We start from the raw sequence: 24989 nt of genomic DNA on the forward strand, positions 1-24989 counted from the left end.
GCCCTCGAAGAGAGTTCAGTCCCCCATCTACTCACTCCTCCCAGGACAGTCTGCTCCCAGGTTGCCTGAGATCCAGAACCTTTTGTTCCCAACCCTCCCCCTTGAAATGACTGCTCTCTGGAGCTGCTCAAAGGAAGGAGGCACTGGCAGGAAAGGGGGGCAGGAGGACAACATATCGCTGGGCCTAATCTCTGGGCAATGGAGAACTAGACAACTGACCTTCTGGAGGTCAGGACAAAGGGCAGGGATTGGGTGCGCAGGGCCCAGCTGCATCTGCTCCTTCCACCCCTCAGTCAGTCCCTGCAGCAAGCACCATCATCGATCCACCTTCCCATCAAGCTCCCGCCTCTCTGCCCAGGCTGGGCCCGACTTGGCATGAGGCCCCACCTCAGCTGGCACTAAAAAGGGGATTCGGGGATCCACTCCCCCGTGCTGGGAAGCAGGACTTCTTGGGGAAGGGGAATCAGAAGGGACTCACTCACTCTTTTGACAGGACACAGGGGAGAAAATCCTTCCGGGGAGCTGGAAGGGGTCGTCTGAAGGGGCTGGGGAAGGTTCAGGGTCAAGACCACCCAGTTTGGAGCCGGGAGAGACCCACCAGACTAGAGACTTGGGTAAAGCTGTGGTGCAGGCCTGTAATTACCCCAGAGGAGCAGGGAAGACACCAACCGTAGGATGATGGAGGAAGGGTGGCAGCATGGCAGCAAGGCTCCCGGGCCGGGCCTCTCGCCACCCCAGCCATCACCACGGGAGAGAAAGTATAGCCCTTTTAGGGGTCTCCTTGCGACCCTCCTTCAGGTCTCCCGACGTCCCCCGGGAGGATTTTGTTTGAGGTGGGTTTGGGAGAGAATGAGGAGTTGAAGCTGCCGCCAAGGCCCCAGAGCCGGAGCTTCCAGGCTCCAGGGTGGGATTGGGGGCTTCCATCCCGGCTCCCCCCTGCTCCCCCCAGTCCTAGCGGCGGGTGAGTCACCAGAGCGCTCCCTACATAGTCGCCTCGCGCAGCGGCGCGTACCAACGCGCCGCTGCAGGGGGAGACAGCTCGACGGGCGTCCTCCGGGAGCCGTGGCGTCCTCTCCGCGGCGGCCGCGTCCCCAGGCTCGAGGCCCCGCGCCCCCAGGGCGGGGGCGGGGCGGGTGGGACGGGCTTGCGGCCGCTAGGTCCCGGGCACTGCGGGGGTGGCCCTCCCTGCGTCCAACTTGGTACGCGCCAGCGGCGAGGCCAGGCCCAGCCCGGGCGGTACAATAGGGTTGGGTCGCGGCGGGGACTGGGCCGGCGCTGGGCGAGGAGCAGGATCGCGGCCGGAGCCGACAGACACTGGGCGGCCGGCGACTCCGAACCCGCAGGCCACCAGCCGAGCCAGCCTCGACCTACCCCGGAGCTCCCCCCCGCCCTTCGAATCGTTGCCCGCCGGGCCGGGCCGGGCGTGATGCACCGCGGGACCCCTATCCTGGCCGCTGGCCGCCGCCGCCGTCGCCGCTGCTGAAATCCCGAAGACTCCCCAGTGACGCCGCAGCCATGGAGAGCGGCTCACGTTCGGAGCCCGGTGCCGGCGCAGCCCCAGGTATGCCAGAGGCGAGATGAGAGAGGGGGATCGTGGGGCCTCGGACAGGCCGAGGATGAGGCCGGCCCGGTCGGCGGGGACCGCTCTCCTGCCGAGCCCTCTGACCACTTGGAAGTTCAAAAATAAAGGTTGCAGCGGCGTCGGCGGCTCTGGGCCACCGACGCATCTTCTGACAGCTGCCCCCTCCCCCATCCCGGGCGCTGGGACGTCCTGGGCGCCAGGATCCGCGAGGAACCCAATGTGGAGTTGTTGGTGACCCTTCCGCCCCAGCCCAGTGCCACCTCGGCTTCCCTGCCCTTACCCTTCTTCCCGATCCACCCCAGGCCCTGAAGATCCTCTTCTCCTGAGCTGGGGCGTCTGTCCCTCCCCATCTCCGGTGGGCACGTGTGACCCCAGCCTGAACGTGTGTGTCGGGGGGTCCACATTCTCAGGCCTGAAGCCTTGCATACCGAAGCCTAGGCCCTGGCGCCCCCCCCCCACTCCCAAGCCCTGGCCCAGACCTCGCCCCCACCCCATCGCTCCAGCTGCCGCGCAAAGGGCCTGTTGCTGCTGCGGGCTGGCCGGGAGGGGAGTAGAGGGGAGGGGAGGTCTCTAGCGGCGGCTGCCAAGTAACCCGCCGGATAAAGGCGAGGGGGAGGGGGAGGCGGCATTGTTTGGGGCGAGGGCGGGAGCTGGGGAGTGGGCCGATTCCCCTGCAGCCTGGCCTACTCTGGAGCCCACCCAGGCCGATCTGGGGAGAAAAGGGATAGAAGTAAATCTGTCTACCCTGGTGCCCTCCTTCCCAGCCTCTCCGGTCCTGAGTCTTTCCCTGGAGAATGAGGTGAAGGCTTGAGGCCGGCACTCCAGGGACCTGCCACATCATTCCTCAGGCCGAGGCTTCTGATACCTACCCCCTTACACACACACACACACACACACACTCTCTCTCTCTCTCTCTCTCCCCCTCCCTCCCTCCCTCCCTCCCTCCCTCTCTCTCTTTCTCTCTCTCTCTCTCTCTCCCTCCCTCTTTCTCTTTCTCTTTCTCTCCAGGCCCCAGACCATCAACCCTCCCCTCCCCTCACCCCACCAACCACCAGTGCCCAAGACTTCTGCAAATCCCTTTCGGATCTGGGAGCAGCTGATGAGGGGGTGGGGACAGGTTTCTGGTTGGGACTGGGGTTGGAGGGAGGGATTTCTCCTTCTCTTTCTTCCTGGAAAGGGAGGGAAGAGCTTGATTTCTGAGGACCTAAGTCCTGTTCCCACTGACTCAGGGGGGAGGTGGCCCCAACCCCACACCTCCATAGAGTCCTAGAACCTAATCCCTGTCACCTCCCTGCCCCCTGGGGCATGGGCCCAGGATGAAACAGTGTCTGTGGGTGCGGAGAGCGCAGGACAAGGTGGAGCCGCTTGGCTGTGGGTGGGATGCTCCCCATGCCAGTATGGGTGCTTGGAGGGGATCCTGTGGGTGTGGGAGCTGGAGGACGCAAAGGGGAGGCTGTCAGACTGGTGTGGTTCGGGAGGTTTGTAGGCTGTGCTGGAACAATGGCACTTCGGTCCGTCTTGGCTCTGCTGAGCTTGAGAGGGGACCCAGGGAGGCCTAGGCTGGGTCAGTTCCATCTGCTTACTGGTCCTCTGCAGCTGAGGGTCTCTGGCACTGGTGTGTACATCGGGGCCTGAATGGCGGTGATTACTAGGCCAGAGATGAGGGCTGGAATGAGTAGCTGGTTTATAAGCAGGGCACTGGAGTGGGATGTCTGGACTGAACGTGAGGGCATGGGCGGGATGCTTGGCTGTATTGGGGGGCGCCTGAATGGGTCCTGCATACAGGGTCCTGGATTGGGAAGACTTCTACACATAGGGACCTAGATGGAGTTACATGAGAACCTGGGTCAGGATGGTGGCTGGTCCCTACACAGAGAAGCTGAAGGTGACAAGGGCCCTTGTGAGTCAAGAGCTTCCAGGGAGTAAAGGAATTGTCCACTACACGTGCCCTTTTGAGAGTTTGAGGCATGGGTCTGAGACACCGAGTGCGTATGATGTGATTCCTACCCTCTTTGAGTTCCCTTTGCACACTGAGCATTAACAGGAGGCAGCATGCAGCAGGGGTCAAGTTTGGACTGGAGCAAGTGACTTAACCTCCTCTGGCCAGTTTATGCCCCTGGAAAATGGAGGTAGTATTATCAACCTTGTGGGGTTAATGTGAGGGTCAGAAGTGATGTACCTAAAGGAACCTGGCACACAGACACCTGCAACACAGTGTTATTGCCATTACTGTCGTGAATGCTTATCGGAACTGGTGCCAGCAGGGAGGTACAAATATGGAGGAAGTGAGGGCAGGAATTGGGAGTCAGTTTGCTTAAGAGTGTAGACTCTGGAATCAAACAGTTTAAGTCTCCCCTTCATAACTTACTACTGTGTGACCTTAGGTAATTTGCTTAAGTCTTAAACTTTCCCATTGATAAAATGACAATAATGCTGGACATTATCTCATAGAGACATTGGGATCATTAAATTAGAGAAACACATAAAACACTTAGGAGAGGCCCTGATACGTAGTCAATGCTGAATAAACGCTATTTATTTTTGTTGTTATTATTTTTAATTCCTTCAGAGGCCCGAGGTGGAGGTGTCATTAATTAGAACTTCAGGAGGTAAATGTAGGCCAGAGAGCAAGGGGGAGGTGCGTTCTAGACAGACATGAGCCAGGCTGTATCTGGGGAACAGAGGGCCCCGTACTTGAAGTGGGGCAGTTGGGAGTAGGAGAGAGACCCAGGGGATGGGTGCAGCCATCCAGCGCAGCCATACTGTTGCCCGCCATGTGCCAGCTTGGTGCTGGCTGTACAGATGGCAGAGAAGTGAATCAGAGTCACTACCCTCAGGGAGTTCCTGGCCCAGTGGGGGAAACCGATGTGTTCACTGCTGGGAAGTCCAGGTATAACAGTGATACAGTGGTTGGTGGAATCTGTTTGTGGAAGACTTCACAGAGGAGGCATTTGAGGTGGACCTGAATGGATGAGAAGATGGACTGCCTCTCTACATACAGCAGCCAGCCTGGCTGGCAGCTCCCACTGACAGTTTCTGTCCCTCCCTGGGTTGGTGGGCCCAATAATGAGGCCTCTAATGAGCCCCTAATGTGCAGTCATGCATATGCAAATAAGGAGGAAGGGGCACCAGGCCAGTTCACTCCCCCAGCTCCTCCTCCTCAGGGATGGGCATCAGCTGGTGGTGGGGAAGGGCTGAGGGAGCAGGGAAGGAGCTGAAAGCAGGGCCCAGGCTGGGGTGGTGGCACTTGAGGGTGGTCAGGGCAGGTCTCAGGTCTGATCAATGTTGGGATTTTGGCCTCAAGCAGCTGGGGACCATGTCCTTGGGTCCCCACTGGGCCTTGGGGCCGGTAAGGCAGCCAACGAGCCAGCCCAGATAATGCAGCTTTGTTGGAGGTGGCAGCTCTGCCTGGCACCCCAGGGCACAGCCTTCAGCATCTCCATCATCACCTCTCAGCTGCAGCTCTGCCCCGAGGGGAGCAGAGAGCATGGTAGGGGGTAGACAACCTGGTATCTAGTGCTCCTCCCCAGTTATACGAGGAGATATGGGCCAAGAATAGACCCTCCTGGTGATCCTACTTATCTCCCACAGGTCTTTATTAAGGACCTTCTCTGTGCCACACATAGCACTTAGTACGTCCCGTGCATTGTCTCATTTGATTCTCAGAACTATCCTGGTAGGGACTAGTATTAGCCTCATTTTATTATTTATTTATTTATTTATTTATTCAAATTTTCTTTTTCGTTTTTGGCTGTGCCGCGCAGCATGTGGGATCTTAGTTCCCTGACCGGGAATCGAACCCGCACCCCCTGTAGCGGAAGCACGGATTCTTACCCACTGGACCACCAGGGAAGTCCCATATCCTCATTTTATAGATGAGGCTCAGAGAGGGAAGTAATTTGCTTAAAGTCACACGGCTAGGTACAGGCAGAAGCAAGGTTTGAACCCAGGTCCATCCGACTCTAAAGCCTGTGCACCAAACCTCTATGCTGAATTGGCATGGCCAAGCCAGCTGGTGATAGAGTCTGGCCCGCTGTCCTTGCATGACTGGTCTTCTATGGGCATCTTGGTTTTAGGGACCCTGTGAGCTTTTCTCTGGCAGGCAGAGGTAGAATCAGCAGAGCCCTGGGTCCTCTGTGCCTCCTGCTGGGTTGGAATCTGAGCAAGTGGGACCAGAAGGAGGCCCTGGACTCAGGCAGTGGTGACAGTTCAGCCAGTAGGCCATCCTCAGGCCTTGGCCTGAGTCTGGGCTTCTGTCCTCAGCTTCTAGGCCCCAGCGTGGGCAGCCCTGCTGGGGCTGAGGGAGGGCCCAAGCTGTGGGATGGGGTCATTTCCTGCCGCCTAAAATAACAGGAAGTGGGTGCTCCTGATTGGAGGCTGGGAACAATGGCCGCCGACCCGGCCAGAGAGCTCTTCAGATCTGCAGTCTCAGGTGGGATCCCGGCTTTATCACCCACAGAGGCCCACGGCCTGGCCCCAGTGCCCTGCTGCGAAGGGCCTGTGGCCCAGGTTCGGAGGACCACCGGAGCAGGCTGTCCCTCTCCTAGTTCACTCCGTTTCAGAGCTGGCTCAGCTCTGTCCCGGCTGGGAGTAATGCTGCCCCCTAAGGCTCCTCTCTGTCCCAGCCCCATGATCAGGCATCTCCCAGGGTTTGTCCTTCCTGCCCACCCCATCCTCCTAGCCCAGATCTCTCCAGGAGAGGAAACCCAGGAGGCTGCCCCCTTTGGGCAGCAGAGTGAAGGTACAGACAGTCACCCTGATTTGGGACCCAAACCCAGCTTTGCTACTCACCAGCAAGTCTCTTAATCTCTCTGAATCTATTTCATTTGTCAAATGGGGTAATAATGTCGACCTCATAGGATTGTGGTGAAGATGAAAAGGACTGAAGCTTTAAGGTGTTTAGCTGTGCCTGACACAGCGTTAGCTGTTGCTGCAGTTACCTGGACTTTCTCTGGGCCCAGGTAAAGGAGTGCCCAGAGGGGCAGGGCTGAAGTGACCTGGATGAGGCTGTGTAAATATACTGGGACATCACGTCCCCGAGTGCTGTATGAATCTCTGAGGTTTCTGTCTGTGCCTCGGAGGGGGTGCCTGACTGCGTGTGTGTGTGTGTGTGTGCGTGCATGTGTGTGTGTGTGTGCGTGCAGATTTCTGAATCCCAGTAGGTCTGTTTTCTGTATGTAACAGGAGAGAGAAAAGAAACACGTCTTGTCTCTCGCCATTATGCAGACTCTGTCCACGTTGTCTGGGTCTCTCTCTTTGCGGTGTGTACCCTCTGTCTGCGTGTGTGTCTTTGCCCCTCTGTCAGCCTCCCTGTCTTCGTTTGTCTGGTCCGATGCTGCCACCTAAGGAGCTGCTATGAGAGCCAGGAAGGCTCTGGGTAGGGGTCAGCTAGATGCTGACCTCTGCTCTTTGTGCAGCCCCTCCCCTGGGCACTCCCTTGCTCAGCCTCCTGGAGGAGGGCCACTCGCCCTCACACCTGCTCAGGTGCCCCACTTCTTGGCTCCTGGTGGCCAGCCTGGGCAGGAGCCTGCCTTCCCTGCATTCCTGCCCTCTGAGCTCAGTGCCTGCCTGCCCCACCTGCACCCTTCATCTTCATGGGGGAAACCTCCCCAGGGGAACCACTGAATCACTTCCTTCTTCAGGGAACAGGCAGGAGCCTTAGGGAGGGGTGATGTGACACCCACCAGGAACAGTGTGACATAAGGGTTTTGTCATCAGACAGCCTTGGGCCCTGTCCTACCTCCGACACTGACGTGAGCAGTTCACTTAACCTGTCTAAGTGTTCGCACCTGGGGAACGGGGGCCCCTATAGCGCTTTCCCTTTGGGGCTGTAATAAGAACTAGATGAGATAAGGGAAGGTGCCTGGTGTACTGCAGGGCTTCAGCTGTGTTTCCCTTCCTGGGCTGAGGAGCTGGCAGGGCACATACAAGGCTCTGATACAGTAAAGACATTTAGGGTTAGAGAGGCTAGACTTTGGAGCAGCTTGGGGTTTTACTATGTTATCCACAGTGTATCCATCCATCCATCCGTTCATTAAACAGACACTGAATTCCTACTCTGTGCTGGGTAGGTCCTGTATAAAGCTCTGGGCTGCAAAAAGGATTCTCGCCACCAACTCTCGCAGGGGCAGCAGGCAGACAAAAGGGGCAGACTGAGTTATCGGTATTGTGAGAGGAGTTTTGGCCCAGGAGCAGTTGTTGGGGAGGGATGAGAGGAAAGGCCTGCCAGCGCCCAGAGGGTGGAGATGGGGAGTAAGCACCCTGAGACATGTGACAGGCCCTCCGAGAGACTCGGCCCTGATCTTTCTGCAGTCCTTCTTGGGTTTTCTGAGAAGACTAGACTTACTGACCCTGCAACCAGCTCCTGCACCTTTGCCCTGCTAATGCTCTTTGTGCCAAGAAATGAATACAAACTATCTGTCACTTATCCAGTTCTTAACAAATACTTCTGGTAGATATCAGCACAGCAAAATAAAACCTCACAATTTGACACACATAAAAATACAATAAAATGACGTGGCTGAAGGATCACATTTGATGATTGAAAATGGAAATAATCAGATATTGGTTTAACCACACCACACCATATAGATAATTAACCAAGGAATTAATTTGGCTTAACATAATTTGTTCCGAATAACACTGTCCCAGTGATATTTCATCAGGGTTGGCATAATTCTGAGGAAAATATTTGGATTCGGGGTCAATAGTCCTCCAGGTCAGAAGAAGAATTCCAAGCGTGCTATGTGCCTCTTGGGAAGTTTTTCCTGTTGAACTGCTGGAGTCAACACTCATTATTACTTTTATTAACTTGTCTCTGACTACCTTAGTCCAAGCTGCCCAAACTCAATTGAGGGGGAGTTGTTTTGCTTCCCTTCAAGTGCTTATCCCTTTGCAAGAAATTGCAATATGGGTTTCCTCATTATTAGAGTAAAAATCTCCTTCTCTGTGCACCTGCTTTAGGCAAGGGTGGCTTCCTGGTACAGTGCTTTATTCTCATTCGGCAGCATTTCGTGACGGTCTCCACATACTGGGCACCACGGTAGCTGCTGTTGAAGCAGTGGCGAGCAGAGTAGATGCGGCCCAGCCCTTAGGGGGAGGCTGACAATCACAAAAGAACCAAACAAGGAAGTATAAAACCATAACAGTCACAGTGCTCCAAACGAGAGGCACATGAAGCCATGACTATATATAATGAAGGAATTTACGCTGTTCGGAGAGGCCAGGGGAGGCTTCCCTGAGGAAATGATGCCTAACCGAAGATCTGAAGGGTGAATGGGAGTTAAATAAGAAAAGACGGAGGGAAAAGAGCATGTGCAAAGGCCCCGTGGCAGAGGGAGTGTGCAAGGCTATCAGAATTAAAAGGTCAGTGTGGCTGGAGTGTAGAGAGCAAGTGGGGAGCAGGGGAGCAGAGGTGGGGACTCAAGAGGTGTAGGGAGGGAGACAGGGGCTTCAGACTGCCAGACTTGCAGCCTGGGTTCAAGAATTTTGTCTTTCTCTTCAGAACAAGGAGAAGTCACTGTGAAGCTTCCAGTGGGGAAGAGTACCATGGCCAGATTTGCATTTGGAAACAATTACTTTGGCTGCTCAGTGAAGAGCAGAGTGGGAAAGGGTGCGTGTAGGACAGTGGGGGGAGTTTGCAGTCATCCAGGGAAGAGAGGTGCTGATGGTATCTGCCAGGGTGGAGTTCATTGATACATCCATTCAACAAATAGCTGTGGAGCACCTGTGTGCCAGGCTCTGTTGGCCTTAGAAATAGAAGAGCTAAACAAAGTAGACAAAAATGTGTGCCCTCGTGGAGATTACCTTCTGGGGGTGGGAGCCAGTGTTAAAATGCTACTGATGCTTACTGGGAAAAATAGAGTCGGAAGGAAAAAGAATACAGTTGGAAAGGGGAGGGAGACTTCAACTACAGTTTGTAGTTTTAAGGAGGGGATCAGGGAAGGCTCGAATGAGAAGTCGCATACGGGTAAAGATCTGAAGGAGGTGAGGGAGTGAGACATGCAGGATCTGGGGGCAGAGAATTGTGGTAGAGGGAACAGCGAGGGCAAAGCCCCGAGGCAGAAGCATGCCTGTCACAAATAAGGAACAGTGGCCAGAAGAGAGGGAGCAGGGGGAGAAGGGGAGGAGGAGAGGAGGCCAAGAGGTAATGGGCTGGAGAGTGAGGATCCCCAAGGGCCTTGGAGGCCATCGTGATGCCTTTGTTTTTTTCCTCCCTGGAGGTGGGGCGTCTTTGGAGGATTTTGTCAGTTCCCCAAGCAGGGATTGAACGTGGGCCTCGGTAGTGAAAGCCCGCAGTCCTAACCACTAGGCCACCAGGGAACTCCTGATCTGACTTATTCTTTTTTTTTTTTTTTTTCTGACTTATTCTTGAAAAGAATCATTCTGCTGCTGTGGTGAGAGAAGGCCAAAGGGGAACAAAGAATGGCAGCAGGGAGGCTTTTATGAGAGATGACAGTGGCTGGACCGCGATGATAGAAGTGGAGATAGAAGTGACTGGATTCAGAGTATACTTGGCATGTGGAGCCAAAAGGATTTACTGAGACATTAGATGTGATTTGTGAGACAAGAAAAGATTCTAAAATGACTCCAAGATTTTTGGCCTGAGAAACTGGAAGGACTGGGTTGCCATTGACCGAGATGGGGAAAACTGGAGGAGGAGCAGGGTTTGGGGGAGAAAGATTGGGAGCTCAGTTTTGGATGTTAAATTTGGGGCATCACAGACACAGAGAATGGACTTGAGGACACGGGGAGGGGGAAGGGTAAGCTGGGATGAAGTGAGAGAGTGGCATGGACATATATACGCTACCAAATGTAAAACAGATAGCTAGTGGGATGCAGCCACATAGCACAGGGAGATCAGCTCGGTGCTTTGTGACCACCTAGAGGGGTGGGATAGGGAGGGTGGGAGGGAGATGCAAGAGGGAGGAGACATGGGGATATATGTATATGTATAGCTGATTTACTTTGTTATACAGCAGAAACTAACACACCATTGTAAAGCGATTACACTCCAATAAAGATGTTAAAAAAAAAAATTGGGGGCATCGGTAAGACATCCAGGGGTGCCAAGTAGGGAGTTGCGTGAGCTAAACTGGCACTCAAGGGAGACGTCTGGGCTGGAGGTAAAAACTTGGTTGTCATTAGCAGAGCAATGGTATTTAAAGCCGTGAGTCTGGATGAGATCACCAAGAGAGTACGTGTAGACCAAAAAGGGATGAGGTCTTCACCGGAGCCCTGGGGCACTCCGGTACTAAGAGGTTAGGAAGTTAAGGAGGGACCAGCAAAGAAGCCTGAGAAGTCACAGCCAGCACGTTGAAGGAAATCGGGAGAGCTTGTCGTCTTCAGAGCCAACTGAAGAAGGTGTTCAAAAAGCACCAAGGGATCAACCACGTCAAATGCGGTAGATAGGTCAGCAGGACGAGGGCCAGGAAGTGGCTGCCGACTTAGCGACGCGGAGGTCACTGGTGACCTTGAGAAGAGCAGTGTCATGGAGAAGTGGGCGTGAAGGCCTGACCCACGTGGGCGCTTGTGGCAGCGATGGGAGGAAGCGGACCAATTCTTCCAGCAAGGCTGCTTCCTGAGCCCCTGTCAGGTGCCAGAGGTGGTGTACCTACTCACCACAGGTCCCAACACCACAGGCCCCAGCCTGAGGAAACGGGCTCAGACAGGTTCAGGGCCTGTCCAAGGTCCCACAGCAGAGCTGGAATTCCCTACTCAGGCCTGTCTGACCCTGAAGCCTAAGACCTTTCCACCTCGCTGCATCTGATGCCCAGGTGCAGGCCCTTCCAGGCCTCATCCCTCTACTTCTTCCGAGACTCCCTTCACAGGGCTAGTCAGAAGCTAGTTGGAAATTCACTGTCTTGCTTGGTGGGTGTGATTTGCCTAGGTGTAGACAAACAGCCGCCTACCAGTTTTCATTGCAACACATGTAGCAGGCACAGGTGCTAGGAGGATGGCAATAAGCAGGCCTCAACCTCAGCCTTCCAGCTTTGTATTGATACTTACATACCTAGGCCATCTGGCCCCAGACAGTCCTGGGTTCAATCATGCCTCTGCCATATACTAGTTCTATGACCCTGGACAAATCACTTAGTGGGGTAAGTTTTGATAGTCTCATCTGTCAAATGGGGATAAGATTCTCAGAGCTCATGTGAAGATGCAGGATGGGGATACAAAGGGCCCAGCTCAGCTCTCGGTATGTAGTAAGCACTCACTAAATGGTTGCCACTAGTTTTTTTGCCCACTGGAATTGGAAAGGAGTTTGCGGGTGGCTGGGAAGTCGACTAGCAGTGACCAGGCAGCCTTTTGGAGCTGGTCTGGTGCGAGCTGTCATGAGCCTAGGGGCTGGCAGAGTTGGAGGGACCGTTGGGGGAAAAGGGCCTTAGCTGGGGCTGTTGCCTGGAGACCAGGAAGCTGGAAGGGAAGGAATGAGGGGCAAATAGTGTGAGCCTCAGATAATTTCATTGTGTAACATATGTTACCCCACACTGCCTGACACAGGCAGGAGGGTGTGGGGCTAAGAGCGTGGGCTGTGGTGACAAACACTGGGTTCAAGTCCAGGCTCCTTCACTTCCCAGCTGAGTGACCTCAAACTACTTTACTTAACCTCTTTTTGCTTTACTTTCCTCCTCTGTGTGAAAGAGATCTTTATAGTGCCTTCCTCAGAAGTATCGTCATGAGGATTAAAACTAATATGTGGGGCTTCCCTGGTGGTGCAGTGGTTGGGAGTCCGCCTGCCGATGCAGGGGACACGGGTTCGTGCCCCGATCCGGGAAGATCCCACATGCCGCGGAGTGGCTGGGCCCGTGAGCCATGGCCGCTGAGCCTGCGCGTCCGGAACCTGTGCTCCGCGACGGGAGGGGCCGCGGCAGTGAGAGGCCCGCATACCACAAAAAGAAAAAAAAAAAAACTAATATGTGTAAAATGCTCTCAACATAGGAAGCTCTCGAGAAATATACACATGTTAGTGGTTATTGTTGTCACTAACACTCATCACAGTCCTACTGTCTGCATTTTACAGAGGAGGAGCTATGGCACAGAGAGGGCCTGTAACTAGCCCAAGGTCACACAGTTAGCGGGGAGGCCACATATTCAAATAGCGTGTCTTCCTCAGAGCCCACTGGACACCCGTCTCCCTGAAAAGGGTCCCCAGAGTTCCAAAGCTGACTCCTTGGGAGTGTCCTCTCCCTGCATACACACTGTCACCCACAGGGGTGGGGAGTTTGTCACCTCCTGAGAGGGCCACCATTCCTAGAGCAGAGGACCCTGCATGGTGGAGGCACCTGGCGAGAGCGGAAAATGCTTCCTTAGATTGACCTTTCCATGGACCCTGGCCCTGATCCCTACGCCCAGGCAGTGGCTGTGTCCCCACCAATCCCCTCAGTGCCCAGAGGGCAGCAGTAGGTGGTACCAGGGCTCAACATGCAGAGGCTTCCTTTGGCAGCTTCATAAGACCCACAGGAAAAGAGAGGGAAGTATCGTTTGCTGGCACATGAATTGTTCCAGGCACTTCACTGACATGCCTATCAGCTTGGGCTTATAGTCCCCATTTTACAGATATGAAAACTGAGGCTTAGAGCAGTTGAGTGGCTTCCCCAAGGTTATCAGGCCCTCTCTTCCTGTCTTGGGGTGGTGAAGTCGGAATCAGGCCCTCATCAGGCTGACTCCCAAGCCAGTCTTTCTGTTGTGCTACAGTGTACTTGTGCTCACATGTGTGCATGAACACGTATACACCAAATCATGTGTATTCCTTCCTTGGCACTTTGGTGTCTTTTACAGGGACCCTGAAATATCAGTGTCTTAAAAGAAGAAATCTGAGGGTGGTTGGGAAAGAAAGAAAGATGACAAAGGGGATGTCGCTGGTTGCCTACCCTCCCTTTTGGGGATTCCACACGGGCATCCCACTGTGCCCAGCACTGGCAGCCCCTGAGCACCAGGCCTTGGGATGGGCACTGTGACCCCAAGGTAAAGCAGAAAGGCGAGGGAGGCAGACATGGAAGCCAGTCATTACCATTTGGTGCACTAATAACTACTACAAACGTCTCAGCTTTTCCGATACACCCTGCTCCCTTCTGCCCCTTTGCAAATGCTCTTCTCTTAGCCAGAACCCTCTCTTCCTTGGTTTGCCAACTCCAGCTCATCCTGGACCTCAGCTTGGCTATAATTTCTGCAGGAAGCCCCTCCAATATAGGTTAACAACCATCTCTGCTTTGCTACCCCAGACATAGCACTTATTCTATACTGTAACCGCCTAGCTATCTATCTGTCTGCCCTGCTAGAGTGTGGGCTCCACAGAGGCAGGGACTGTGGCCATTTTCTCACCGTTATATCATTAGTATCTGGAAGAGGGCCTGGCACATGGAAGGAACTCGATAAACATGTATGAATGAATGAATATCAGCTGGACAAGGGAGAGAGCTACATGTTGAACTGATGGCACAGATGTTCTATCTGACTTTCTCTCCTCTTGTGTTGTTCTTCCAGATGTGGCAGCCAGGACCCCTCCAGAGCCAAGACCTTCTCCAGAAGGTGACCCCTCCCCGCCACCACCACCACCACCGATGTCAGCCCTGGTGCCCGACACTCCCCCAGACACCCCTCCCGCCATGAAGAACACCACTGGCCCTAAGCAGCTCCCACTGGAACCAGAAAGCCCCCCAGAGCTGGTAGGGCCTAGGCCAGCCCCGAAGCAGGAAGAGTCCCCTTTCTCAGAAGTGAAGATCAGGGGACCCACCCCACCAGCCACAGGCCCACGGGATGCCAGGCCTCCTCGAAGAAGCAGCCAGCCATCCCCAACAGCAGGGTCAGCTGCCGACAGCCCTCCCACGAAGCAAGGTATGTGTGATGTCCCTAGTCCTGGGCCCAGTCCCAGCCCTGGATGATGCCATCCAGGGGAGTCTCTACCTGGAGGAGATAAGAAAAGGCATGGGATGAGGCCTTCGGGGAGGGCCCTGAGGCTGACTCCCCTCTTGGGGGAGGCTCTTGACCTAAGCCTCTTCTTGTTCCCTCTATTAAGATGCAAAGAAGGCAGGAGAGAGACACAAGCTGGCGAAGGAGCGGCGGGAAGAGCGGGCCAAGTACCTGGGTGAGTGTGTGGGAAGCAGTGGCATCTTCATTGTCACCACCATCGACGTCCTATTGGTAACACTAACACTTCCGGAGCATTTATCATGTGCACTGTGCTAAGAGCGGTACGCTTATCCCACTTAACCCTCTACCCATTCTGAGGATGGGGAAACAGAGGCTCAGAAAGATGAAATCCTTTGCCTGAGCCACACAGCTAGTGGCGTAGCTGAGATTCAGACCCAGAAGCCTCATCTCACCCCAAATCTCATGCTCCTAATCACAATGTGTGAGTATCGATACAGCAGACCCCAAAGTCAGACAGGGATCTGGCACTAAAGAGCTTGTTTCTCCCTCGGTGCCCAGAGACCATGAGGCCAATGGGGGAAAAACAGGCCTCCCGTTGGGGAAGCCCTCATTCTGAGGTCTCAACCCATCTTCAGGATGCCCTTCAGTTTGAGGGGGGAGTCTGAGAGCAGAGGCACCTCCCCACCAAGCAGGCAGGGGGAAGACCCACCCAGGGTCGGAGGAACAGGCAAGGCCACTTGCAGGAGACACTTGCGGGGCCCGGGCGCTGCAGGACTGCTCACGCCCCCTGGGGCTCCTTTCTCCACAGCGGCCAAGAAGGCGGTGTGGCTGGAGAAGGAGGAGAAGGCCAAGGTGCTGCGGGAGAAGCAGCTCCAGGAGCGCCGGCGGCGGCTGGAGGAGCAGCGGCTCAAAGCCGAGCAACGCCGAGCAGCCCTGGAGGAGCGGCAGCGGCAGAAACTGGAGAAAAACAAGGTGCGTTTATGCTGAATTCTGACCGGGTGCACGTGGATCTGTGTGCATGTGTGTGCACATATCTGCACACTGGCTTAGTGTGTATGCACATCTGTGTTCATGTGTCTGCAGTTGTGTGCCATGGGTACTACATCTGGGCATCTGTGCAAATGTGTTTGGTTCTGTACACGCCAGGGTGAGCACTTGTAACCCTGTGCTATCAGTACACGTATGTGTGTGTGTATAGGTGTGCAGAGATGTGTCTGTCTGAGTGCGCTGAGTGAGCTCCTAGTTAGGAGAACCCTGGCTTGAGCACCATGAAGATATGAAGGAAAAGGCAGCCTGGCCCTGCCCCGGGTCCTCAGGCTAAAAGCAAACACAGCTCCAGGGTCAGGACCCTCGTGCCAGTGGCCCACCTGGGAGTCCCAGGCATGGAGAGTCCTGCTCCATCCTCAGAGAAACAGCTCATACACTCAGATAATGAGTCAAGAACAGTGAAAAGCTCCCCAAGAACACGTTGAAAGGGATCTGTTGCAAACTGTCTTCAATCATAGGGGGAGGCATTGTCCCAGGAGAGAGAGGGCCTTTCTCCCAGGTAGGAGGAATGATTCTGAGCCAAGACCCTTCCCCTCTGCCCCCTCCTCACCAGGAGCGATATGAAGCAGCCATCCAGCGGTCAGTGAAGAAGACGTGGGCCGAAATCCGGCAGCAGCGCTGGTCCTGGGCAGGGGCCCTGCACCACAGCTCCCCAGGACGGAAGCCCAGTGAGTGCGCAGGAGGGGCCGCAGGGTGGGCGGGGGAGGTTGGGGCCTGAGAGGTGGGGGAAGGGAGCAGCTTCAGTGCAAGGAGCTGGCAGCTCCCTGCAGCAGGTATGCCTTGTTTCGTGTGACTTGTGCCTTCTGGAATGATCTGTAAACCCAAGTCTGTAAACCCAAGTCCTTTACAAGGACTTCCACTAGCAAGTCAGAGGTCGAGTCTCTTCATTCGGTTCGCTCCTCAAACCTCTGTCATTTTAGATTAGCCTTCTTTGCTCCTGTCAATTGCTATTAGTTGCTGATACATAGAAGAGCACTTTAATACCCTGCAGACACTGGTCGTTTAAAGAAAACCGTCACCCCCTTATGTATCTGTCTTGCAAGGTAGATTTTTGTCTCTGAGTTTTCTTCACGTAGGGCCATCGCGGGTTTTGGTCTTTTTGCTGGCATGTATGTACCGCTGTGTTTGGATGTCTTTATGTAACGGCAAGACTCAGTATTTCTCATTGTGCATCTTTTGGTGTATGTGCTCATGGATCTGTGCGTTGTGTGTCTTAAGATGTGTTTGCCTCGGTGTGTTTGTGGCCTTGTGTACCTCAGTGTGGGTTCCCAAGTCAGATGGAATCGGGTCAGGATCCCAGCTCTGGCACGTGTGGTGTGACCTCTGACTTCTTGCTGTCTCACTTTCTTCATCTGTAAAATGGGGATAACAGTACTACTTGCCTCCGAGGTTGTAGGTAGATGTTGGGGAGGATCAAGTGTGGTAACATGTGTGTGGTGCCCAGCACAGTGCCTGGTACACGGTAAGCATCCGACAAATGCTAGCTGTTACAAATATGATTAAGTTGCTTCGATGTATTTGTGCCTGTGTGCATCTGGGTCTGATCCTCTTTCCGTTGGTGTTTTTGTTTCTGTATCTGCATGTCTGCACACACGCATGCATGTGGAAGTACCTATCACTCTATATGCCCGGGCCTGCACATCTTTGTCTTTGTGTGTCCCTATGAATATGTGGATTTGTGTGAGTGACTTTGACCATGGGTTCTTCTGTTTAGGAACGTCTCTGCATTTGTCCCAGTACCGTGGGTGTTGTAGCCATAGAGCCTTGGCTGGGCAGTGCCAGCAAGTGCCGACGCTGGGTGGTTATGGGGGAGGGGTTGCAGCACCCAGCCGTAGGGAGTGACTTCCTGGCCAGGAAGGCTGTAGTTTCTCTAGTTTTACTCCATCTCCTTCCTCTGTTCCTTTTCCGTCGGCTCCCCCAATCCAGGTTGTCTCTGGTCACCTAACCACCCCCTCGCCCCCACTCCCACCCCCGCCCCGTCCTCTCAGAGCCAAGTCTGCCTCCTCCTCCCCTTCCTAGCCTGCCCACTCCTCCCTGTCCCCTCCTGCCCGCGGAGCATCCTGCATGGAAGGCCTCAGTGCCCCCCCTGGCTCCCGTCCGGCCCGGCCCTAATGCCGTGTGTTTTCCCCTCCAGGTGGGAGCAGGTGCTCCGTGTCGGCAGTAAACCTGCCCAAACACGTGGACTCTATAATCAACAAGCGGCTCTCAAAGTCCTCTGCCACGCTCTGGAACTCCCCCAGTAGAAGTAAGAGAAGGCCCAGCCCTCCTCCCTCCAGAGCTCCTGTAGTCCCCACCGAGCCTCCTCCAGAGCTCAGCAAGAACCCCAGGTCCCAGGAGCCCTCACATACCCCAGGTCTCCATCCCCGCTCGACCCCACTCGGGGCTCTGCACCCCTTGGGGGAGCCGGCATTTGGGTCTGGGCCCTGAGAACAGAGGTGTGCCCCACAGGGGCGGAGAACAGACAAAGGGCAGTGACCCAGCAGGCAGAGAGCCTGGCTGGGGCCTCAAGAGCAGGTGGGTTGGGGGTGGGACCGGCGGTGGAGGGTGGGAATGGGCAGGCAGCCTCGTCTCTAACCACAGCCAGCTGCCCCCGAGTACCCGACGAGCCTGGGTGCCGTGTGTGGAGGAGCCCTCTTATCCTGACTCCACCCTGGAGGGCCCATGCAACCTTGCCTTCTCTGCTTTCAGAGCCCCAGCTGTGGCCTTGGCTGGCTCCAGAGCCTTGGCCAAGGAGGGTAGCACAGCCCCTGTGTTCCCACCATGCCCTGGTGCTCACATGTGAAGGGGCCGTGGTAGGAGTTATTTATAAGTTTCTCCAGCTTTTATTTGGTTGCTCTGTTGCCTAGCAACCAAATCAGCTGCCGTTACCAACCCCACCTGACTGAAGCTTAAAAATAACCCAGCAGCTGAGGGGACAGGGCAGGGTGGCCCAGGGCAGCCAGGCCCCCTTAGCAGCCTCTCCCTGGCATGGGGTGCACAAAAGCTGGGCCTCTCCTCAGTCAGAGGAGCACAAGGAACCCCACTGTCCCAGATCCATGGGGGCATGCCTCCCCAGGCCAGCCCTCTGAGAGCAGGAAGTGGGACATGGAAGCGGGCAGCTGGGTCTGCCACCAACCTTGGGTGGTTCCTCTCTATACTCACAGTGCAGAACCCTTTCACCTGGGGAGAGCGGTAGGAGGGGACCCTCTAGCCCTGCAGGACATTGCCATGGGAAGTGTCTTGTTGCTTGGGTCTGCAGTGGAGGTCAGACCCCAGGACGGACCTGTGTAACCCCCCGTGACTGGGGGGAGAGGCCTCCTGGGGGAGGAGACTCCTTGAACTCGGCATGGGGGTGGTACCTGGCGGTCTCCGGATGCCTCTGCCTGCTCTGGCCCTGCGGTAACCCGCTTCTCCTGGCATCTCCCCCTAGATCGCAGCCTGCAGCTGAGCCCATGGGAGAGCAGCATTGTGGACCGTCTGATGACGCCCACCCTCTCCTTCCTGGCACGGAGTCGCAGTGCAGTCACCCTGCCCCGAAACGGCCGGGACCAGGGTAGGGGCCACGGTCCTGGGAGAGCCCCCTCGAGAGGCGGGACAGGGGCCAGCCTCGTGAGTAGGCCACGCCCCGACCGCACTCATCCCTCCGCAGCCGTGCCCGTGTGCCCTCGCTCGGCCTCCGCCAGCCCCCTGACGCCGTGCAGCATCCCCCGAAGCGGGCACCGCTGCGCCCCCGCCGGGGAGCGCCGCAAGGCCAGCGCCGGGGGCAGCCCTGCCCCGGCACGTCTCCGGCCCGAGGCTTCGCTGGTGAGTGGCGGGGACAGGGATCCCATCCAGGGCAGCGCGGGCGCCTCTGACCTCTGCTCCCCCTCTCTACGCTCTCCTTAACCCTCCTCCCCAGGTGCAGAAAAAGGAGAAGAAGGACAAGGAGCGGGAAAACGAGAAGGAGAAGAGTGCCCTGGCCCGGGAGCGCAGCCTCAAGAAGCGACAGTCGCTGCCGGCCTCTCCGCGCGCGCGCCTCTCCACTGTCAACACGGAGTTCAGGTGGGCTGGGCAGTGGGGCGCACCGCCTGCCTATGCCAGCCAGCCAGGCAGCCATTCGTTCGTAAATATGTGTTAGGCACCCACCTCTGGAAGGAAAGCTCCTTGAGGGAGGATTTTTTTGGGGGGTGGGGGGAGTGTTTTGATCACCGAAGTACCCTAGCACCTAGAACAGTGCCTGGTGTCTGGTAAGCACTCAACAAATACCTGCTGGATGCATGAATGGTCCTTGCCAGGTACTGTTCTGGGTGCTGAGGGCATTTCCGTGACCCAAACCAGACCTAGTTCTTTTTTTTTTAATGTTTATTTATATGGTTGCCCTGGGTCTTAGTTGCAGCACGTGGGCTTCTTAGTTGCAGCGGGCAGGCTCCTTAGTTGTGAAAGGTGGACTCTTAGTTGCGGCATGCATGTGGGACTTAGTTCCCTGATCAGGGATTGAACCCAGGCCCCCTGCATTGGGAGCGCAGAGTCTTAACCACTGTGCCACGAGGGAAGTCCCTAGGCCTAGTTCTTGCTCTTATTAGCCTTACTGGCTATTGGGGAAACAGACAATAATCAAAGAATCACAAATGAATATGTAATTACAAACTGGGATGTATGCTTTAAAAGGAAATTTCATGTTTCTGTGAGAGCACATAAGGTGGGGTGCTGACCCAAGCCTGGGGCGGACACTTCCCTGAGGAAGTGACATGCTGAAAGTGTGTACATGTGTGTGTGGACACTCTGTGCTCTCAAGGTCTAACTTTTCTTTTTTTCTCCCAGTCCCAAATCCAAGGCCCGGCCATCCTCTCCCTCCACATCCTGGCACAGGCCTGCCTCTCCCTGCCTCAGCCCAGGGCCAGGTCATGCTCTGCCCCCAAAACCACCGTCCCCCCGAGGTACCACTGCATCACCCAAGGGGCGGGTTCGGAGGAAGGATGAAGCAAAGGAGACCCTCAGTGTGGCGGGGCCTGAGGACAAGAACCAGAGCAAGGGCAAGGCCCTTGACGAGAAGGAGCCTGCAGCCCCAGCCTCACCCGCACCCTCGCCTGTGCCCTCACCCACCCCAGCCCAGCCCCAGGAGGAGCAGCCCACAGAGATCCCTGCAGGTGGGCAAGGAGAGAAGAGGCCAAAAGGTGGGAAGGGCAGAGAAGCCAGCTTTGCCTGTGAGGGGCAGGCGGTCAGAGGTGTGGGCTGCCAGGGATGCCTGGGGACTGGGTATTGGCGAAAGGAGGCTCCTGCCAGAGAGGAGGACCTCACTGTTCTGAGTTGGTGGCAGGAGTTGGGCGGGTGGGCCGCCTGGATCGCCCTGAGGTCCAGGAGGCACAGGGGCATGCAGGGGTGATGGAGGTGCCTGTGCTGGTGTGTGCTGATTCCTGGTCCTGGATCCCGCTCCAGATACACCAGTCTTGACCTCACCCCCAGCCCCTGCTCCCCTGGTGACCCCTAGCAAACCGATGGCTGGCACGACGGACCGAGAAGAGGCCACTAGGCTCCTGGCTGAGAAGCGGCGCCAGGCCCGGGAGCAGCGGGAGCGCGAGGAACAGGAGCGGAGGCTGCAGGCAGAAAGGGACAAGTGAGCACGCCCTCGGGGACTGAGGAGGCCTTTACAGGGGCTGGGGAAGAAGCTGGGGATAAGCCTGCGTCTCCTCTGTCCCCCAGGCGAATGCGAGAGGAGCAGCTGGCTCGGGAGTTCGAGACTCGGGCAGAGCGGGAGGCGGAGGCCAGGAGGCGGGAGGAGCAGGAGGCCCGGGAGAAGGCTCAGGCGGAGCAGGAGGAGCTGGAGCGGCTGCAGAAGCAGGTGTCCCCGCGGGGCGGGGCGCGGGCGCCTCCTCGTGGCGGGTCTGGGACCGACCGGGAGGGACAGCTGGAGGCCGGCTGCCTAAAGCTCACGGGGTTCTCTGGCAGAAAGAGGAGGCCGAAGCTCGATCCCGAGAAGAAGCGGAGCGGCAGCGTCTGGAGCGGGAAAAGCACTTCCAGCGCGAGGAGCAGGAGCGGCAGGAGCGCAAAAAGGTGTGCAGAGCGGCGGGCCGGGAGTTCTGTGGGCGGGGTTTGGTCCTAGTGGGCGGGGTCAGCTCCTGGGCTCAGTCCCCAGTCCGTTGGAGGGGCTGGTGGGGCTGGGAAGTGGGCCCTGCCTTGGACTTGTAGAGGGTAGGACAAGAAGGAGTTGGGGTGAGGTCGGCTTCCTGGCCTGGAAGGAAGGGCCTTGAAACTCCAGGACCAGGACTAGCTGGTGGGAGGTTGAGGGTAAGGCCGGGTCTTGGGCCTAACTGGTGTGGGGCTTCCCAACAGCGCCTGGAGGAAATCATGAAGAGGACTCGGAAGTCAGAAGCTGCTGAAACCAAGGTCAGGATGCCCCCAAGAGCGGTGCTGGGAGTGGAGGTCCGGTGAGGAAGGGAGGTTGGGGAAAGGCATCCAGGGTGGAGGAGGGAGGCCATCTGGGAGGCTGCTCAGGGTCTGGACTGGGGAGAGAAGAATTCAGCAGCTCAGTGGGATGGGGCCAGATATCCCGTTGAGCCTGACTGCTCTTCCTCTTCAAAGCAGAAGCAGGACAGAAAGGAGGCAAAGGCCAACAATTCCAGCCCAGGTAAAGGCCTGTTCCCCTCGTTTCCATCCCGATCCTCAGACCTCATCCCTTCACCAGCCCCTAACTGGTGGCCATTCCTTCCCAGGGATAGACCCTGTGAAAGCCATGGAGGCTCGGTCTTCCGGGCTGCAGAAGGAGGCTGTGCAGAAAGAGGAGCTGGCCCCCCAGGAGCCTCAGTGGAGGTATCAGCTCCCAACCCCAGGGGCCGTGAGCAGGGAGGCAAGGTCAAGCTGGCGCTGTGGGGTACCTGGGCTGTCCTACAATGGGAGGTGCCTAAGCGTTGGCCTCTGCATCCACAGCCTGCCAAACAAGGAGTCGCCAGGGTCCCTGGTGAATGGCCTGCAGCCTCTCCCAGCGCACCAGGAGAATGGCTTCTCCCCTAAGGGACCCTCTGGGGACAAGAGTCTGGGACGAACTCCAGAGGCACTCCTGCCCTTCGCAGAGGCAGAAGCCTTCCTCAAGAAAGCTGTGGTGCAGGCCCCGCAGGTCACAGGTAGGTTTCCCTGTCTCCCGGACCTATATCTATACCTCCCAGCAGCCTTCCCTGGCCTCCTCAGCCGTGCCCTCTCTTCTCCTAGCTCTGCCAGAGGCCCTCTCAAGCTCTACCCTGAAGACCCCCAGCCATCTGAGCTTGGAGCCTGGTTTCCCCTGACTGTTTCCCTTCCTGCTTTTTTCCCAGAAGTCCTTTAAGGGGTTGCCTTGGATCCAGGCACAACTATGAGGGCTCCTTTGCATCATCTACCAGGATGTCTGCAAGAGAAAGAGACAGAACAAAGCTGGAAGTGGCCTGGGCCCCTGAGGGTTGGGTCCTCTCTGTTATTTTTAACCTGCACCTTATAGACTGATGTCTCTTTGGCTGGAGCCCCTCAGTGCATTCGTGTGCTCACATGCGCGGACACCCCCCCCCCCACACACACACACACATACACTCACAGCCTCTCTGGCCTCCTCCCATGGGGAAGCGCTACCTGTAGTATTTGCCTTGGTTTGGTGGGGTACAGTGGATGTGAATACTGTAAATAGCTTGTGCTCAGACTCCTCTGCGTGGAGGGGTGGGTGCAAGAGGCAGACCCTCCCAAGACTCTCTGGGGAGATCTTCCTCCCTCTATTTAACTGTGACTGAGGGGGAACCCAGGTCTGGGGATGGGGGGCACCTTGGGCCACAGGATACCGGTTGCTTTAGGAGTACCCATGCCCCCTGCCCTCGCCTGGAATCAGTGTTATTGCATCTGATCAAACTTCTCCAGAAATAAAATGAGAATCATTCTGCCAGTGCTGTCTCTTCTTGGGGCTGGCAGTGGGGCTGGGAGCATGTGGTCTCCTGAGTTCTAAGAAGAACTTGAGGAGCCAGGGGCCTGCAGATACCCATCCCTACCGGGTATCAGTCCTAGACATCCTGCCTGCGGCCTTCCTTTGTCATTTATTCATTTAACAAAAATGGTTACATCTACCCTGTACCAGGCAGTGGGCCTCTGTGCCAGGGATGCAGTAGCAGGAAAAGACTTGGCCTCTGCTCTCATGGAGTTGACAGTCTAGCAGGTGAGCGCCAGAGGCATAGTCGTCCACTCAACATCCATTCCCATCGCCCCTTCCTCATTCCAGACAGAATCCTGATTTTGTTCAGGTGGCTGTCTTCCTCCTGGATCCCACCCTGTGCTTCAGCAGAGAAGCACATATATATGAGATATATCACTTTGCTGTACACCAGAAGCTAACACAACATTGTAAATCAACTATATTTCAATTAAAAATTAAAAAAAAAAGAAAGGTCCGTTGAGGCGGTGGAGCTTGGCGCAAGGTAAGGCAGACCACGCAAGGCCTTGTTAGGCTCTGTCGGGAGTTTGGATTTTATTCCAAGGACCATGGGAAGAGAATGAATGCTCTTAAATGGGGGTGGGAAGGGTGACATGGTCAGATTGGCATTTTTATTAGACCTCTCTGGCTGTTGGGTGGGAAACCAGTAGGGACTTGATTGTAAACTGGGAGACCAGTTAAAAAGTGATTGCCGAGGTCCAGACAGGAGACGATGGAGGCTTAGGCTCAGGAAACAGAGGCAGAGAGAAGTGGGCCACATTAATTAATTTATTTATTCAAGAAACACTGAACACCTACTATGTGCTAGGACTGAGGTGCTGGAGATTTTCAAATGAGCAAAAATTGACAGGGTCCTTATGCTCACGGAGCTTACAGTCTAGTGAAAGAAACAGACATTACTTTAATACTACAACCTGGACTCCCCTGGTGGTCCAGTGGTTGACTCCTCGCTCCCAATGCAGGGGGCCCGGGTTCAATTTCTGGTCAGGGAACTAGATTCCACACGCCGCTCTTGTGGGATCCCGCATCCCACAAGAGCCCTCATGCGGCAACGAAGATCCCGCGTGCCGCAACTAAGACCCGGCGCAGCCAAATAAATAAATATTAAAAATAATACTACAACCAAATGGACAATTACAACTATGACAGGTACATGAAGGAGAGGTATGTGGTGCTGGGAGGGCGAATAATGAGGAATCTGACCTGGTCAGGGAGGTCAAGAGGAGGGTGTCCCTGAGAAAACAATGCTGGAGTGGAGATCTGAGGGAATAGGCGTTAACAAGGCAGAAGGCTGGAATTCCGCGCAGAGAAAACAGCAGGTGCAAAGGCCCTGTGATGACCACAGCCAGTGTAGTTGGAACAGAGAGAGTGAGAGGGAGGATGGGGCCAGAGAGGGAGGAAGGACCAGACCATGCAGGACCTGATGGGCCATACTAAAAGAGTATGGTCTTTATTGCAAGAGCACTGGGAAGCTGTTGAGAGATTTCAGCAGGTGGGTGACATGACCAGATTGATGATTTGAAAAGATTATCAGAAGCTACCACCTGGAGAGGGGATAGAGAGGAGAAGGAGAGAGGAGTGACAGTAGAA

General features: G+C 55.8%; 1 protein-coding gene across 8 annotated transcripts; it reads left to right on the plus strand.

Moving 5' to 3' along the window:
- The first annotated feature begins 1194 nt into the window (after nt 1-1194).
- Nucleotides 1195-23357, plus strand: MAP7D1 (MAP7 domain containing 1). Of its 8 annotated transcripts, none has more exons than XM_032651851.1 (18): nt 1203-1561; nt 14069-14419; nt 14601-14669; nt 15264-15427; nt 16056-16170; nt 17637-17747; nt 18912-19034; nt 19131-19285; nt 19380-19522; nt 20282-20607; nt 20897-21074; nt 21161-21299; nt 21407-21511; nt 21791-21880; nt 22043-22085; nt 22171-22267; nt 22385-22578; nt 22765-23357. In XM_032651851.1, exons 1-18 carry the CDS (start codon nt 1516-1518, stop codon nt 22773-22775), a joined length of 2460 nt encoding a protein of 819 aa, XP_032507742.1. In that variant the 5' UTR covers nt 1203-1515; the 3' UTR covers nt 22776-23357. The 8 variants fall into 8 exon arrangements, with proteins under 8 accessions (XP_032507731.1, XP_032507721.1, XP_032507756.1 ...); XM_032651860.1 differs by having other exon boundaries at nt 1208-1561; nt 21791-21844; XM_032651840.1 differs by having other exon boundaries at nt 1195-1561; nt 18912-19285; nt 21791-21844.
- Nucleotides 23358-24989: the final 1632 nt, after the last annotated feature.

The sequence above is a fragment of the Phocoena sinus genome, chromosome 1, assembly GCF_008692025.1.
Source record: "Phocoena sinus isolate mPhoSin1 chromosome 1, mPhoSin1.pri, whole genome shotgun sequence".
Lineage (NCBI taxonomy): Eukaryota > Metazoa > Chordata > Mammalia > Artiodactyla > Phocoenidae > Phocoena > Phocoena sinus.